At 37.3% G+C, this 18,019-nt stretch overlaps 1 protein-coding gene across 2 annotated transcripts in view; it reads right to left on the reverse strand.

Moving 5' to 3' along the window:
- DTNBP1 (dystrobrevin binding protein 1) overlaps nt 1-18,019 on the reverse strand; it is a 145,866-nt gene that overhangs the window by 94,255 nt on the left and 33,592 nt on the right. For both annotated transcript variants that reach the window (XM_032141142.2, XM_032141141.2), the window contains exons 5-6: nt 14,351-14,483; nt 2,291-2,423 (exon numbers count right to left, since the gene is read on the reverse strand). In XM_032141142.2, coding sequence (XP_031997033.1) covers nt 2,291-2,423; nt 14,351-14,483 — 266 coding nt within the window. The remainder of the gene's footprint in view (nt 1-2,290; nt 2,424-14,350; nt 14,484-18,019) is intronic.

An 18,019-nucleotide genomic window follows, 5' to 3' on the forward strand; every position in this document is an offset into this window, starting at 1 on the left:
TATCAGTCTGGAAATGCCCTGGGTCACAAGGCTCACCCACTCATTCAAAAGTCCCTTCTCTAGGCCAGGCGCGGTGGCTCACGCCGGTAATCCCAGCACTTTGGGAGGCTGAGGCGAGTGGATCATCAGAGGTCAGGGGTTTGAGACCAGTCTGGCCAACATGGTGCAACTCCATCTCTACTAAAAATAAAAAAAATTAGCTGGGCGTGGTGGTGTGTGCCTGTAATCCCAGCTACTCGGGAGACAGAAGAAATGCTTTAACTAAGGAGGCGGAGGTTGCAGTGAGCCAAGATCATGCCACTGCACTCCAGCCCGAGCAACAACAGTGAAACTCCATCTCAAAAGAAAAAAAATCCCTTCTCTGACAAGGACTCCATTCTTTTTTTTTTTTTTTTTTTTTTTTTTTTTTTTGAGACGGAGTCTTGCTCTGTCGCCCAGGATGGAGTGCAGTGGCGCGATCTCGGCCCACAGCCAAGTTCCACCTCCCGGGTTCATGTCATTCTCCTGCCTCAGCCTCCCAAGCAGCTGGGACTACAGGCGCCCGCCACCACACCCGGCTAATTTTTTGTATTTTTAGTAGAGACAGGGTTTCACCGTGTTAGCCAGCATGGTATCGATCTCCTGACCATAGGATCCGCCCACCTCGGCCTCCCAAAGTGCTGGGATTACAGGCGTGAGCCACTGCATCCGGCCAAGAACTCCATTCTTAATGCTGCCAAATGCCCTCCTACAATCTTTGTGGGACAAATGAAATGTATAGAAAGCACCTCTGGAAAATTCACGCACATACAACCTTTTGTGAATAATTTGATCCACAGCCTCCCTGGAGCTCTTCTGAAGCTCTTCCATTTACAGCCTGCACACCACCCATCTCCCATCCCTGCCCAGCAGTCTCTCACAGGCCACCCATATCAGAATCACCTAGAATGCCTGTTTCAAACCATTCTAAATTTAAACCATTCTAGAGGCTTGTGGAATAAGGAGTCATTTCAACTTTCTCCACTGGAATTAACTTTAGAATGGACTTCCCAAGGACGGAGTCTAGGAATCCCCACTGTAAATACTCTCCCCAGGTGACTCTTACTGCTCATTAACATTTAGTGCCCATCTCTAAGGATACATGACCCTGATTGAGAACTTGTGTTCTAAAATACTCATTTCTATTCATTTCTGCCTCATCCCTTGGCCTCATTCTAGAAGACTTTAACATCAATACAATAATCCACCTCACCTATGTATTAGCTTCCTTGGGGGTAGGGGATGGTGGTATATTAGTGACCAGCTCCTCTTGTCCATGATAGCAACCCACTCCTGTTATTGTCACATCCTAGATCCAGAACAACTCCACTTATCAACACTCCTAACACCAAGAGTGTACTCTGCCCAACCTATCCATCTCTCTCTCCACCAAATCTGCTCTTGGGCCACAGCCAGACCCAATCCCATGACTTCTGCTTCCTCCCAACTAGCAAAGCCCGCCTCCAGCTTCAGTTCCAGAGGTGCCCAGCACAGATGACAGTCTGTCTCATGTCCTCTGAGACTGACTCCCCACGGACTTCAGAAATACCAACTCTGTACCTTCCATCTCTGAGATGGTCACTGCAGGACTTAGGATGCCAGAGCTAGTCTAGCAGGCTGTTACCCTTAGACTCCTTTTCCATCTCCAGTTCAGGTTGGCCTAGTGATAATAGCCATTATTATAACTAATATTTACAAAGCACTAACTGAATTAGGTAACAATTAATTCATTTAATCCTTATAACAACTCTATGATAGGGGTACATCATTATCCCCAACATAAATCAGTGACATTGAGGCTAAGAGAGATAAAATAATTTGCCTAAGTTCCCATAGGTAGCGTGTGACTGAGCTGGGATTCAAAGCCCTCCAGCTCCTTTCCGCAGCCTGGGCTCAGGTTCCTTCCCTTCTGCTCTAGTAATGGAGGAGAAGAGCAAGAAAAGAAAAGAAAAGAAAAGAGCAACCCAGTCATTTGTCTCTTGGAGAAAACTAGCTCAGGGCTCTTATTTTGCTGGAAAACTGCCCTGTGCTCCACTCTTTCATCTTTATATTTGGGATTCATGTTTTACCCTCTCCTGAGTTTTTCATAACTCGTCTCCAAAAGATGGCAACAGATAGTGGTTTTTTAAAAAAAGTTTTAGGAAGCTTATTTATCAGTTTTATGTTGAAACCTTTGTCTTTTATCAGCCGGGACTTCTAAAGAGTAGCATGTAAAGTAATATGGAAAACTTCGAGACTGAAATGAATACTGTGGCAAATTTTTCAAACTCACCTCTTATTTTTCTTGTAATTCTCCAGTTGCTGGGACTGCATATGTTTGCATCTTTCTAATTCACACTGCCCACATAAGTCTTCCAGATGCAGCAGGTTGTTCTCTACCTCCTCAAAACTCGCCTCTAAATGAGCTGAAGGTATATAAAAATAAACAGACCTCAAAAGTCAGAATCCTTGATCATGATGAATACAAAAAGTATTAAAAAGTCAAAAGTTTACATTGTTGAGATTGTCTTGCATTTTTAATATTTTTTATTAAACTTTCTTGAAGCAAAATAAAATACACTGGCCAAGATTAAAACATAATTCAAATTATCTTTTTTGATATTTCAAGCATTTTCAAGAAATTAACCAGGAAGACAAAAAAATGGAGAAACATTATCTTGATTAACATAATGCTATATCCTAATTATCCCATATACCACATGTGAATAACCAATTTTCACATAAGAAGAATATGGTAAAATATAATTAACACAAATTATACCTAACTTAACCTAATTATACCTATACTTAACTAACTTAATATCTGTGTTTCTAAATTACGTTAGCATTTGTTTTGCCTCTGGCACATCACATACACAAATCTTCAAGGCACAGTAGATATGCACAAATACTTGGTAAGCATGGGTTACCAGGCTACTCAGTGGTTGGGTGAGGAACAGACTTCGCCCGGCCTGTCACGTGACTAGTCTTTCACTACTCCACTCTGCTGCTAGGCCACAGAGCCCTATAGCTTTATTGGAACATGAAGATCACCCACTCAAACCTTTCACTGAAAAGATTCAAGACGAAAGCCTAGAAAAACAAATACAGTGCCTTGCCCAAGCAAGCTAGTGAAGGGCCACACGGCCAGTGAAGGTCAGTCAGGAATCCAAACCGAATCCCTCTCACATTACACTAATTTCCAGTTGATAGGATGCTAAGTAAACTGAGATTGTAGGGGCAAGGATTAGTTGTTTTCTCATACGAAAGAAAAGCTTTTGAGGTCAAAGATTTGAGAACTCAGAGACTCAACTAGTTATCTATTATTCACTGACATGTGCCAGTCACTGGGATACAAAGATGAAAAAGACAGTCCTGGAGCTCAAGGAGCTTACAGGAGAGGGGAGGCATATTTCAATGGCAACAGAGCATGACAGAGTGCGGCGTGAGGTGCCGTAGGAACTCAAAGGAGTGGCATCTAACACAGATGAGGGAAACCTCAGCAAGAAATGACTCCCAAGTCGGGAAGTAACAGCGATCCAGTGGGGAAGGGAGCAGTGAAGAGAAACAAGTTGGCTGTGAGGCCTTCCAGTCTTGGGTTCACTTAAACGGCTACAATATAATTCCTTCATTTATGTACTAGCTTTTCATATGACCTTCTAAACTAGCTTTCATAGCATTTAGGTTTGAGGCAAACCCCTCAAATTTCAACTTACAATTATAGGTTTATTGTGATGCAAATTTTGGCCTGTTTTTTGGAAGTCCTAGAGAGAGCAATTAGGCACAAGAAAGAAATAAAGACATCCAAATAGGAAAGGAGGAAGTCAAAATGCCCGTTTGCAGATGACATGATCTTATGTATAGAAAACTCTAAACGCGCCACCAAAAAAACTTTTAGAACTTGATAAATAAATTCAGTAAAGTTGCAGGATACAAAATCAACATACAAAAATCAGTTGCATTTCTATACACCAACAATGAAATTGCAGGGGGGGAAGAAATCAAGAAAGCAGTCCCATTTACAATAGTTACAAAAAATTACAATACTTAAGAATAAATTTAACCAAGGGAAGGAAAGAGCCAGGTGTGCTGGCTCACACCTGTAATCTCAGCACTTTGGGAGGCTGAGGCAGGAGATCGCTTGAGCCTAGAAGTTTGAGATCAAGGGGATGAAAGATCTCTACAGGACAAACTATAAAACACTAATGAAAGAAGTTGAAGACAAAAATGAAAAGACATCCCCATGTTTATGCATTAGAAGAATATTGTGAAAATGATCATGCTGCCAAAAGTGATCTACAGATTAAATGCAATCCCTATCAAAACACCAATGACATTCCTCACAGAAACAGAAAAAAAAAAAAAAATTCTAAAACTCGTATGGAATCACACAGGACTCTGAATAGCCAGAGCAATCCTGAGCAAAAATAACAAAGCTGGAAGCATCAGATTGTCTGACTTCAAAATATACTACAAAAAGCTATAGTAACCAAAACAGCATGATGCTAGCATAAAAACAGACATGCTGGAACAGAACAGAGAACCTAGAAAACCCACAAATAAATCCACATATTTAGAGCCAACCAGTTTTTGACAAAGGCACCAAGAACATTCATTGGGAAATACATGGTCTCATCAATAAACGATGCTGGGATAAGTAAATATCCATATGCAGAAGAATGAAACTAGACCCCTAACTTTCACCCTATAAAAAAATCAACTCATAATGGATTAAAGACTTAAATGTAAGAGCTGAAACCATGAAACTACTAGAAGAAAACATACAGGAAACATTTTAGAACATTGGTTTGGACAAAGATTTTATGGAGAAGACCTCAAGGCACAAGCGACAAAAGCAAAAATAGACAAACTAGATTGTATCAAACTAAAAAGCGTCTGCCTAGAAAAAAAAACATCAAGACTGAAAAGACAACCAGCAAAATGGGAGAAAATATCTGCAAACTACTCATCCCACAAGGGATTAATACCCTTTCCTTTGAATATATCCCGAGTAGTGGGACTGCTGTCCATATGGTGTTCTATTTTCATTTTGTTTTATTTCAGAGGAACCTCCATACTGTTTTTCATAATGGCCCTACTAATTAAAATTCCCAAGAAATTCTTATACAAGGAACCCAAACAATGCAACAGCAAAAAATAAAAATTTAAAAAAATCCTATTAAAAAATGGGCAAATGAACTGAATAGACATCTCTCAAAAGAAGGTACACGAATGGCCAACAGGTACATGGAAAAATGTTCAACATCACTAATTACAAGGGAAATACAAATCGAAACCACAATGAGATATCATCTCACCCTAGTTAGAATAGCTATTGCCACATGGAAATAACAGGCACTAGGGAGTCCAAAAAGGGGGGAAGGGTGGGAAGGGACAAAGACTGAAAAACTACCTATTGGGTACAATGTTCACTGTTTGGGTATTGGGTACACTACAAGCCCGGTCTCCTCCAATATGCAATACAGCCACACAACAAACAAGCACATGTATCCCCTAACCCCTAAAACTAAAAAAAAAAAAAAAAAAAAAAAAGAATAGCTATTACCAAAAAGACCAAAAATAACAAATTCTGGCAAGGATGTGGAGAAAGGGGAGTTCTCATATGCTGTTGGTGGGAATTTACATTAGTATAGCCATTATGGAAAACAGTATGGAAGTTCCTTAAAAAATCAAAAGTAGAACTACCATATGACCAGCAGTCCCACTACTATTGGGAATACAGCCAAGGGAAAGGAAATCAGTATGTTGAAACGTTATCTGCACTCCCATGTTCATTGCAGCTCTATACACAGTAGCCAAGATAAGAATTCAACCTAACCATCCATCAATAGATGAATGGATAAAGAAAATGTGTTATATATAAACAATGGAATACTATTCAGCTGTAAAAAAGATTTAAGTACTATCATTCACAGTAACATGGATGAGCCTCGAGGACGTATTGTTAAGTGAAATAAGCCAGGCACGGAAAGATAAATACTGTATGTTTTCACCCACATGTCGAAGCTAAAAACATTGATCCCAGGGAAGCAGAGGGTAGAATAGTGCTTACTAGAGGCTGCTGGGGAGGTAGGCAGTAGCCAAAGGTTGGTTAACAGATACAAAATTATAGCTAGCTAGGAAGAATAAGTTCTAATATTCTATAGCACTGTAGGGAGAGTATAACAATTTACTGTGTATGTTCAAATAGCAAAAGAGTGGATTTTGAATGTTTCCAAAACAAAAAAATGATTTTTGAGGAAATGGATATGCTGACTACCTTGATTTATTACACATTGTGTACATGTATCAAAAATCACACTGTGCCCTATAAATATACACAATTATGTGTCAAAAATAATAATAACAGCAAAAAATATACGTAAATACTTAAAAATTTTTTAAAAGAAAAGACAAGGCAGAAACTGGGAGAAAATTATTGTAAAACATACCTGATAAAGGACTGATATCCAAAATATTACAAAGTACTCAATTTGCAACTGAGGGACAGTCTACAAAATATCTGATCACCATGTCTCAAAAAATTGTCATGGTCATCAAAAACAAAAAATGTTTGAGAAACTGTCAGAGCCAGGAGGAGCCTAAGAAGACAAGATGACTAAATTTAATGTGGTCTCCTGAATGAGATCTTGGAACTGAAAATAATATTCAGTAAAAAAAAAAATTAATAAAGTATGAATTTTTATTAATGAAGATTTTATTTTTAATTAATCTGTGTTTGATCCAAACAGCTATTAGATAATCCAGAAGTGTTGACATTTTCTCTTTTTATCCTCCTCTCAAGCATTTATCCTTTGAGTTAGAAACAATCCAATTACATTCTTTATTTTAAAATATACAATTAAGTTATTATTGGCAATAGTTACCCTACTGTGCTATCAAATAGTAGGTCTTATTCCTTTTTTTTTTTTTGACACTTTCTAATATCCTAAATTTTAACTCTACTAAATATTTGTGCTTATAAAAACTCCCTCTCCTCTCTGCTAGGGTGTAAGGCTTAAAAACATGAATTTGGTGGGGGGGAATAAAATTTTATTCAAAAGTGAAAACTTGATGACAAGCAGTTTAGCAGTTTTCTTCAGACATTTTAGGTACTGACTTTTATCATATTAATATATCACTGTAAACCACTGGTAAATCTGGAAAAGGCTAATAATAATGTAGTTCATGGTAGTTTTGAATCTAGCTTCAGGGACCACATCAAACAGCTACTATATGTGATTATGGAATGCTTAAATGAAACAATTTGTAAAATCTAAATTTTAGCCAATAACTATATTTAAGATTTTTAAGAATGTCATAAATTGTACATAAGGAGTTTATATGGGGGAATCAGGCAAAATGATGTACTGCCATTTATGTATATATTTTTTTATACAGACGAGGCCTCACTATGACCTGGCTGGTCTTGAACTCCTGGGCTTGAGCGATCTTCCTGCTTTGGCCTCCTAAAGTGCTAGAATTACAGGTGTGAGCCACCCCACCCAGCCTACATTGTTTTTTATTAAATGAAAAACTGACTAGGAGATTCAGCTTGGGAGCTAGTACTCCTAGTACTAAAGAAGCAATATTCAGTTCATTCTGTTATAACTAGTCTGACATGGTCTTAAAATGTATAAAAGACTATCATAGCTAATAGGATTATTTAAAAGGCTGTTTCATTTTGATTAGTGATAAAAACTAGAATAGTTAAATTTAATATAGACTCCATTTAACTCTAAGCTACTTGGTGCATTCAGTATCGTGCACGTATGCTTAGCATATGGGGGACTGGTTAAGAGCTAGGCTTTGAAGCATAAGCTTAAAAACCCAGCTCTGCTCCTGCCAGATGAGATGCAATGTGATACCTCGTCTGTGAGGAGAGAGCTAACAACACATATCTTGCAAAGCTGTTAAAAGGATTAAATGAGCCAAAGTACCTAAACTTAATACTTGACAGTAAATAATTAATGTTTGAATATAAAAAAATAGAGAAAATGTTTAGATTAGCTAAGTTTTATATTTAATAAAAGCCATTGAACACTAATAATTTCATTGACCAGTAATGATCATGATGTAAACAAGATCTATGGATCTATTAGATCAAAATGTCAACAACATTTTCATTTTTACCTTACAAACTTACACACCTGTAAGTTATTTTCCAGGCTGTATTCTTAGACTTAAGATCTACAGGTGAAAGGAATTAAATTTCAAATGATTTTTCTGAAAAGAAACTATGTAATGGAGCCAACAATTATTCTATGCTGGAAAATGTGTATGTTCTTTTTACCTTTTTAATCTTTATCTGGACAGATGGCAATTTCCATTTAGATTCTAGCTCTGTTGGTTGACTACAGAGCTAATGAGGCCAGGAACTTAAATGAGGTTGATCTCTAGGCAGGCCAATTAATTTCTTACAGACAGAAATTCTGTTCTAGGTACAAATTGTACTTGCTGCCCTAGTCACTCTTTTGTTAATAACGTGGGGACCAGATGAAGACATGTGAGTGGTTTATCGACCTGGAATTCCTAATGAGAAACAAACTGTACATACTTCTGAATAGGACGGCATCATGCTTTTGTGTTGAATGACAAATTTAGACTAAAAATGCTTGAAATAGTCAGTGGTCATTTTACTGCTAACATCAAATTCATATTTATGTTCTCCCCTTTAAAAAGCTTCACAGGCTCCCGAGCCCTTTCAAGTTAAACTCCTTATCATTCAGAGAGCTACTGCTCTCTGGCCACAAACTGTGTTTACTTCACTTCTTTCCTTCACATATTCGACATTACAGCAAAACAAGATGAGTCCTGAGCGTTGGTGCCTCCTCCTCCTTGCCTCTACCTGTCCCCAACCCCGGCCTGTCTTTTCAGGCTTAGGCCAGTGGCAGCCCGTCCTCCTCCCACAGGGCTCCCTTCCTCTTCTGTACTTCTCCAGACCTTTCAGCCTCACACAGGACTCACATTCTGACTGATATCATCCAACCAGTTGTGTACTCTCATATCTCTCAGGAATCAGTAAGGGCCTTAAAGGTGCAGACTGTATTTTTGCGTCTTTGCTATCCCCTAATAACCTGTCTGTTGAATTCAATAAAGAATAATTTCTGGTGATAGAATGATTTTATTACTCTAACATATAAAATAACCGAGAAGGCAAATCTATTCATGGTCATCTAGTTTAAATATTAAGAGATTATGCCAAATTTTGTAAAAGAATAAACATGAGCAGGGAACTTAGAAAACATTAAACAACATGATGATACTTTTAGTATATTAAACCAGGTCACATTATCAGTGACTTAAAACAGAAGAAGTGATGAAAATTTTCCATTTTAACACTTAGCAGACTTGAAATCAGTAATAAAATATAAAAGAATTGCATTGAAAAAAATAAATGTTCATCCCTTCTTATATTAAAAACTTAAAAAAGCTCTTCATATAATAATGACAAGTACATACATAATGTGTATTCCGAATATTTTATGTTGAATTTAAGTTAGCAGAAATTTAATTTCCTTGTCTGCTCATTTCCTGTTGCAAACAAGTTGCATATATGAGTATATTTGGTAACCAACTTAGGATGCATATACATAAAATACTAGCAGGCCTCCATGGACACAAATATACCTTTACAAGAAGCTCAAGCCTCACCATTTTGCTCGCTATAACAACAGCATATGTCTCATTTAGTGATCAGTGGAAGAGATAGGTAGAATTTTATTGTGAAAAGCCATTTGGGAATGCCTGACAGCTGTGCAAAAAAGAGCTTCACAAATCTTTGCGAGAAGGCTGTCCCAGAGGAAAAGCAATTCTGTTTGGAATTTTTCTTTGTGCCATTTGTTTCAAATACATATCATCTGTAGTGTAACCACTGCTATATAAAGAATGAAGCAGCACACTAAAATTATTTCCCACTTAATGAGTTCTTTTCCAACAAAATAATTAGCCTCATGGAACAAAGAACTCTCCTTGGCTGCAAACCCATAGGTCACAGAGGCCAGGTACTGAAAGACCACAAGACTGTTCAAATGCTTATGTTACACCTTTATGTACTAAGGAAATAAGGTAATGATGGTATGAATAAGGAAACTTTAAGAAGTACATTAACTTGCAAAAGCCATTATGGAACAAATGAGATCTATGTAGTAGCCTAAAAGGTGTCTAGGAGAATTAATGTGCCTCTTGAAGGGTCTAACCTCAGAAAGGAACCTGGACATCTGATAATGTAGTGCATGAAAAACTGACAGAGCTATGATAATCTCTCTGTTAGATGCCCTCTAAAATTCTGTACAGAAAAAAGCAAAATAATACTGTATCAGGCTAGGTCAAACCAAAAGAAAAACACAAACTCAGTATACGGCTGCTATTCTCTTATATCTAAGAATTGTTATCTAAGAACTAACAGAATCTTCTGGCTGGGTACAGTGGCTCAACCCTGTAATGCCAGAGCTTTGGGAGGTTGAGGCAGGAAGATCACTTGAGTCCAGGAATAGTCTGAGGCTGCAGTGAGCTATGATCACACCACCATGCTACAGCCTGGACAACAGAGTGAGACTTTGTCTCTTAAAAAAAATTAAAATTTAAAAACAAAAACAAAACCCAGAATCTTCTGTTCTAGATGAAGGGAACAGTCTTTTAAAAATAGGTCATATAAAATAAACTAAGAAATAGAGAAAATTCAAAGACAAGGCTTTAACATTTTGAACTTCAATAAAGGAATAGGATTATACTACCCTCTAGTGGAAGTTCAAGAGAATTCAGTATACACTTTTCAAACATATTTTTCCAGTTTTATGATTAAAAAGCATTGTGGTTTTTCACAGAATAAGAAAGTGCATAGAATCTGGATAAAGATATTCCATTGTATGCTTACATACTTTCAAGGTACAGAATACTAATATCACCACATTGAATCTTGTGGTTTTGCATTCTAAACTGTTTTGAGCACAAGCTAAACTGCCTAACATCCATCCAAACCCTCGTGTCACAGAATAACGGCTTTGTAAATTCGCAAAGGCTAGAGAGGCCCCCATTAGAATGTCAGCATCTTGATGGCAGGTGCCCAGCCTTGTTCACTGCTGTGTGTCCAGAGTCTGTACACAGTGCATGGTGCGTGGCAGATGCCCAGCATGTACCAGGCACTGTGCTAAGTGGTTAGGTTTGTCATCTCATTTAATCCTCCAAATACCTACGAGACAGGTATGCTCATCGTCATTTTGCAGACAAGAAAACTAAAGCTTGGAGCCACTGAGAAATCTGCACAGTTTTTAAAGTGAGGAAGTTGTAGGATTGGGAGCCAAACCCGGATCTGTAAGTTCATAGCCCTTGTTTTCCAGTTCCCAGCATACCTTTATTACTTATTTTTAAAACGACAAACCCTACCAGTAAGTATCAATTAAATAGGTTCCTGTATGCTGGACTGAAGCCAATATGAATGGATCATCTGTGGTAACTTAACAATTCCCAAGGGGCTAGGTAGCAGGAGCCATATTAATGAATCCATGGGGTAACACAGCTAAAAGCATCATCAAAAGGGCAAATTGCTCACATAAGATAAATCCTTTACCCTTCAATAAAAACAGACCCTCTAGAGAGCAAAGTAAGACCAAAAGAGTGAAGCAGCCTGGAAAATGGAGGGACTGACAGGATATGGTGTTACATTTGACAGTGACAGGGCAACAAGTTCAAAGAAGTTAGGGGAACCCTGTGACTAAATATAATCGGTTACTATTTTCTTCTAAGTTTGTTTTTATCTTTTATTACTGCTTAACTATTTAAGCTTTGTAATATTATGCCAAGGTATTTGGGTGATAATAGGAGAGATTTGGAGGCTTCCAAAGAAAAAAAAAAAAACCCAGTAAATGAATGAGCATTTAAAACACTGTTTCCAAAATCTAAGACTGATACATAAATGCATCAAAATGAATTCATAAAGTACATTAATGGTGCAGATATATGTTTACACAACTCCATCAAATTTGGCTTCAAAGTGTTTGCTTTCCTACTGTAAAGAATATCGTCAGCAATGATTCTATAAAGCTTAAATTGCTTAGCTAAAAGCCTCATGATTTTAAAACAACTCTCTCTGGGCTTATTCTAGGCCAACAAATACTAACTAGGTCTCTAAAATTCCAAGTTTTGATATGCTATCTTCCACTGTCATTCATTACTAATTATAAATATCAGGCAAATAACAGCAATAGATTAAAACTCAAAGGAAGCATGTATTTCAAAGGCTAACAGATAATTCAGATTGGCAATATATACCTTCTAAAAAAAACTGAACTAACTCTCTAAAAAGAGCTCAATATCGGTTAGACATAGATGAGAGGAAAAAAATGACTCAAATTAATTTAGAAGTGACTAACCAGAACAGTATATCAGATAATCTTTTAGCTTTCATTTGTCTTTAGTGTTAGATGTTCTCAGATTACTAAAAGAGAGGATTCAAGTGAACATTTGGAAGGCCTATCTTGTGTATTCAAGAAGCCAAAATGCAGTTTCTGAAGAATAAGGTTATGTGTCACTAAACATCAAACATTTTTCAGGATATTAGAATCCTAACTGGGGATGAACATACAATATATTCTATGAAAGACTTATAGAGACTGCATTTTCTAAACAGAATTGACTATGAAAATAATGAGAATTGTGGCAGAATGCATTTAATCAATAGAGTGGTATTAAGCAAACAACAACTATCTGTAAACAGATTTACTCTCAGCTGGGGAAATAAAAGAGGTTATCATAAGAGAACATGTCTGCAAAGAAACATACAACCAATGAAAAGCAAGTGACTCAAAGAGATACAGGAAGATGAGCTGAAAGAGAGTGGCTAAGAAGAATGTTCCAAACATCTTAAAGGCTACGTCCAAGGCTTGGGAAGGACCATTACTACACCTGTAAGAGGAAGCCAATGCAGAGGGCAACCACAGCCATTTTACATTTCTCTAAGACCTAGAATCTCTTTTCCATGCTCTGCCTTCAGAAATAACAAAACACTGACCCTGAAAGGCATGGCAACAGCCAGGGGACTTGAAGAATACAGTTCATAGAGACCTACTGAGAGCTCCCATCGTACTGCCTCATCACTTCATCCTACTGCCTCATACTGATATTGAGGATATCATCAATGTGGTTGGAATCCTAGATGCATTTATAAATTTTATGATTCTGAGCAAGTTGCAACCTCTCCAAGCCTTAGTTTATCTGTAAATTGGGAATAATAAAAGCTACTTTTGTGGGGTTCTTGTGAGAATTACAGATAGTATCTGTAAATCATCTAATAATCTCTGACATAGAGTAGGTGCTATAAACGTTAGCTACTGTTATCAGCAACAGCACTCCAAATACTACGTATCTATTTTGTTCACACACAAAAAACTGTCTTATGACTTGCCAATTACTTGCCTTGTAAATCAGTCTTGTTTTGCTTTGAATAAGGCAATATTAAAAACAGGAGGAGATAATAGGGTATCTTTAGCTTCCCACCTAAAAGACTAAAACAGGTTATTAGCTCATTCAGACAGCTCCTACCTCCTACTTTACTAAGATCTTAAGCTTGATTAGGAAATAGTAAGCTACAATATTATCCTTAGATGTGGCATCATCAACGTAAAAGATAATTTTCTGAATATAAACCCAAGAAAAAAAGAATACCAACATAATCCATCCAAATGAACAACAACAAAAAAATAAACTTTCACAGAGCATAAATTTAGCCAAACAGGTACCCTAATTTACTTTGTTGTTGTTGTTGTTGTTTGAGACAAGGTCTCACTATGTTGCCCAGGCTGGATTCAAACTCCTGGGCTCAAGCAATCCTCCTGCCTCAGTCTCCAGAATAGCTGCAACTGCAGGCACATGCCACCACACCCAGCACAAGTACCCTCATTTAACCAGGTTTGTTTGATCTCTAATCCGTTTGAAGAGAAAAAAATACACTACAAGACATGAAGTTCTAGCAGATCTAAATTTTAAAAGCAACAATTTCTGGAATACATTCTACAGTCAGGACAAAGTCACCTAATCCATTTTCTATATGTATGCTTTTGAACAGAGACCAAATGTCAACAAAGACAACCTGAGTCACTTTAAGAATCAACCTAATTATAATTATGTGTCCTGAGCTGACCTGAGGCAGAAACAGAACTAATTTCTACACTTTACATCATTTTCTGTCGAATCCTCAACTAATCAAAATATGAAATTAAGTAGAAATCATGATTTTCCAAAAAATCCTGTTAACCCAGAATTTCATGTGTTCCTAAAAAGCTCTGAAATTACACCAAACCCTGCCCAAGTTGTTTTCATTCCTAAAAGTAATGTACAATGAAAACATTGGACTTACTCAGATTTGCTGTCATGGATTCTAAGTCTGCGATTAAAGCTGGGAGCTGCTGGAGCTGCTCTTGCAGCTCCACGAGGCTTGTCTTTTTCTTTTCCCAGTGCGCAGAAAGCATGACCACCTCGCTATCCACCAGCTGCAGCACACAGGAGGGGGGGTAAAGTGAAACCAGGTTTTAGGCACAAAGAAAGTACAGTTAACATAATGAGATTTAACGTTATCTTTAACAACCCCTCTACTCAGTAGAGATTACGGTACATTCTAAAAGAGACTGAAGTTGTTTTCATTTTTAGAAAAGAAACAATATTCAGTGCAGGAAACCTCAAATTACTGCTTGTATCAGTGCATCTTAACCCAGAGAAGAGAAAGTTTAAAAATGACTTTAGAAGTCACTTCTAAGTATACCCTGTTTTAAGCAGACCATGTATTTGAAAATCTAAATCTAGAAAAAAATTAAAAACTACCACTAACAACCAAAAAGAAAACAAACATAAAACATAATTAACAGGTAATTACTGGCTTTACAAAAGGAAGTCTTCAAAGAAAAGTTCCCTAATACATTTAGAATATACCATGATTCAATTTACATTTAAACAGGAATACTTATTGCATAAAGTATATAAAGGAATTTTGAGGAAACTGGCCAATTCCAGAATTCCAGAAAAAGAGGAAATGATTTAAGTTAATGAGGAATTCAGCAGATGTAAAGGGTTCCTAATAGCAAGGTTGTGAAATTCTAGAATAGCCTAAGATAATTCTAACTTCTTTTGCTAAAGACTATAAAGAAAATGACAGACATTAGTTTCTCCGAGACAATTTTGTTTTGGTCTTAAACATAGTGGGAGGGACAAGGGCCTAGAAAGATTTAGAAAGAGCAAGAAGAGGTGATCTTTTGAAAATATCAACATGAATAAGCAAGAACTGTGGAAAAAACTCCATAATCTGTACAATAAAAAATAAAGGTAACAAAACCCATTATATGACAGAAGAAAATGAATTTGAATATTCAAAAGAGACAATTTGCACATCTCAAGATTAAGGTTCTTTTTTTTTTTTTTTTTGAGACGAAGTTTTGCTCTTATTGCCCAGGCTGGAGTGCAGTGGTGCTATCTTGGCTCACTGCAACCTCTGCCTCCCATGTTCATGAGATTCTCCTGCCTCAGACTCCCCAGTAGCTGGGACTACAGGCACCTGCCACCACACCCGGCTAATTTTTTGTATTTTTAGTAGAGACGGGGTTTCACCAAGTTGGCCAGGCTGGTTTTGAACTCCTGGCCTCAAGCAATCCACGAATCTTGGCCTCCCAAAGTGTTAGGATTACAGGCATGAGCCACTGTGCCCTGCCAGGATTAAGGCTCTTTGTTAGAATCTGAATACAACTGATTCTTACTAAGTTCCACTTAAATATTAAGAAAGAACTTTGGAGGAATGAATATATCAAAGATACAAAATTATTTGTATGTAGTACTAGATTGTTTTTGTTTGTACATTTCACTATAGTAGGAATTCTCATTTGAAATAAAGAACTAAGCTATGACACATCTCCCTGTGGTTTCTCAGCCCACGCTGGAGGGATAAACACATAATCTCTCACATTCAAGCCTCAACTGAGCTGGGAGGCCACACAAGTTTCACGCAAACTGCATTTCTCATTATTTTTGTGTATTTAAAAATGTCTGTTGCCAACTGGTCTCTAAAAACATCTTTAAAAGTAGCTTAAAACATACTGAAAAAACAGCTACAATGCAGTAAGGAAACCAAAGCTTGATATAACAAGGATCTATGTTCACAAAATTCATTTATAATATTCCACAAACTTCACTGACCACCCACTATTTGCTAAGCCCTATTTTGGGTATAGATGTAATGATTCCTGCCCTCTTATTGTTTATATTTTAGTGGCAGCCCTCATAACTTCTCTTAACTTCAGATTTCAAACTCTAAAAAAAAAATTCCTAGGCCAGGTGTGGTGGCTCACGCTTGTAATCCCAGCACTTTGGGAGGCCAAGGTGGGCGAATCACGAGGTCAAGAGATCGAGACCACGGTGAAACCCTGTCTCTATTAAAAATACAAAAAATTAGCCGGGCGTGGTGGCGGGTGCCTGTAGTCCCAGCTACTCGGAGAGGCTGAGGCAGGAGAATGGCGTGAACCCGGGAGGCGGAGCTTGCAGTGAGCCAAGATGGCGCCACTGCACGCCAGCCTGGGTGACAGAGCAAGACTCCGTCTCCAAAAAAAAAAAAAAAAAAAAAAAAATTCCCACATTATGGGCTATTTTGGTTTATAATTTGAAAACTCTAGAATAAATAATTTTTAGATATTAACCATTTCTTACTGAAAATTAAAGTGCAATGTTTAAATATTAAAATTTAACTACAGTTTAGTTCATACCTGCAATAAAACTGAAAATTAAATTCTGAATATAGAATACAAGCATATGTAGAAAAACTATATCAGAGAACACTAAACTAACACTTAAGTTTAAAAGAATGGAAGGGTAAACAGATTCTCAGAAATTATCAATAATTATACAATACTAAAACATTTTGAACATTTTCTAAGTACCAGACCCTGTGCTAAGCAATTTACATATATTATCTCATTTAAACCACAAAGCAACCCTATACACTAAGCAATATTATAATCTCCATTATACAGATTTTAAAAATTGAGGTGTAATAGAAGTTAAGTTACTTCCTCAAGGACCACAGTGGACTTAGATTCCATCCCAGGGAATTTGACAGTAAGCCTATGCCCTTAATCAACCTACTAGGGATTGTGCTATAGGGGTATATAAAGGGAAGAAGAAAAGTAAAAATCTAGCAAAAGAAAGGGTTCTGAAAAACTGTACTGTTTCCTATTCATTTTATCATGTGTAATTTCTTAATGATAAAAAAAAGCTATCTCCGGAAGTTCAATTTTTCCACCTCGAAGTAACTCAGAATAAACCGAGATTCACCCCCAGGAAATTAAGTTTAAGGAGCAAGACAAACCCATAGTGCTTTATTCCAAAATTCTTTCTGGCAGATATTGAGGTTAGGAGAAGGAAGAAAAAGCACACCAATGATGAAAAGGTACACCAATGATGTAGAATACGATCTTAGTATAAAACTCAGCAGTTCAGAGTTTTAAGGAACACATCATTTTATTTGATTTCCACACAAGTTTGATAAGAAGAATAAGTAGTGTTAAGCCATTTTATAGATGAGAAAACTAAGAGAGGCCATGTTATCTGCCCAAGATCAACATGTATTTGTGCAGCAAGGAGCAGAAACCAGGATTTCCAACAGTAAGTTCAGTTCACTTTCTGCCACAGGCAGAGGAAATCCATCCTGAACGCAGAGAGTGAAACAGTCAAATTCAACTGGCTTAATGTCAAACTGTTAAACAAAACCATGAATCTTGAAAGTTCAATTTGAAGGCAAGCTAATATTTCACAATAACAGGAGAGGCAAAACACTGAAAGTCTAACTTTAGAAAACTGCCCTCAGAGTTTAAGCCCTAAGTATTAACTATTTATGGTATTTTTTTTTTTAAACATTGCTAAAGGAGAAAAAAAATCGAAACCCTTGTTTAGAAAAAGCCTAGACAGGGTGGGCGCGGTCGCTCACGCCTGTAATCCCAGCACTTTGGGAGGCTGAGGCTGGTGGATCATAAGGTTGAGAGATTGAGAC

This window comes from Hylobates moloch, unplaced genomic scaffold (assembly GCF_009828535.3).
Source record: "Hylobates moloch isolate HMO894 unplaced genomic scaffold, HMol_V3 SCAFFOLD_20, whole genome shotgun sequence".
Taxonomy (NCBI): Eukaryota; Metazoa; Chordata; class Mammalia; order Primates; family Hylobatidae; genus Hylobates; species Hylobates moloch.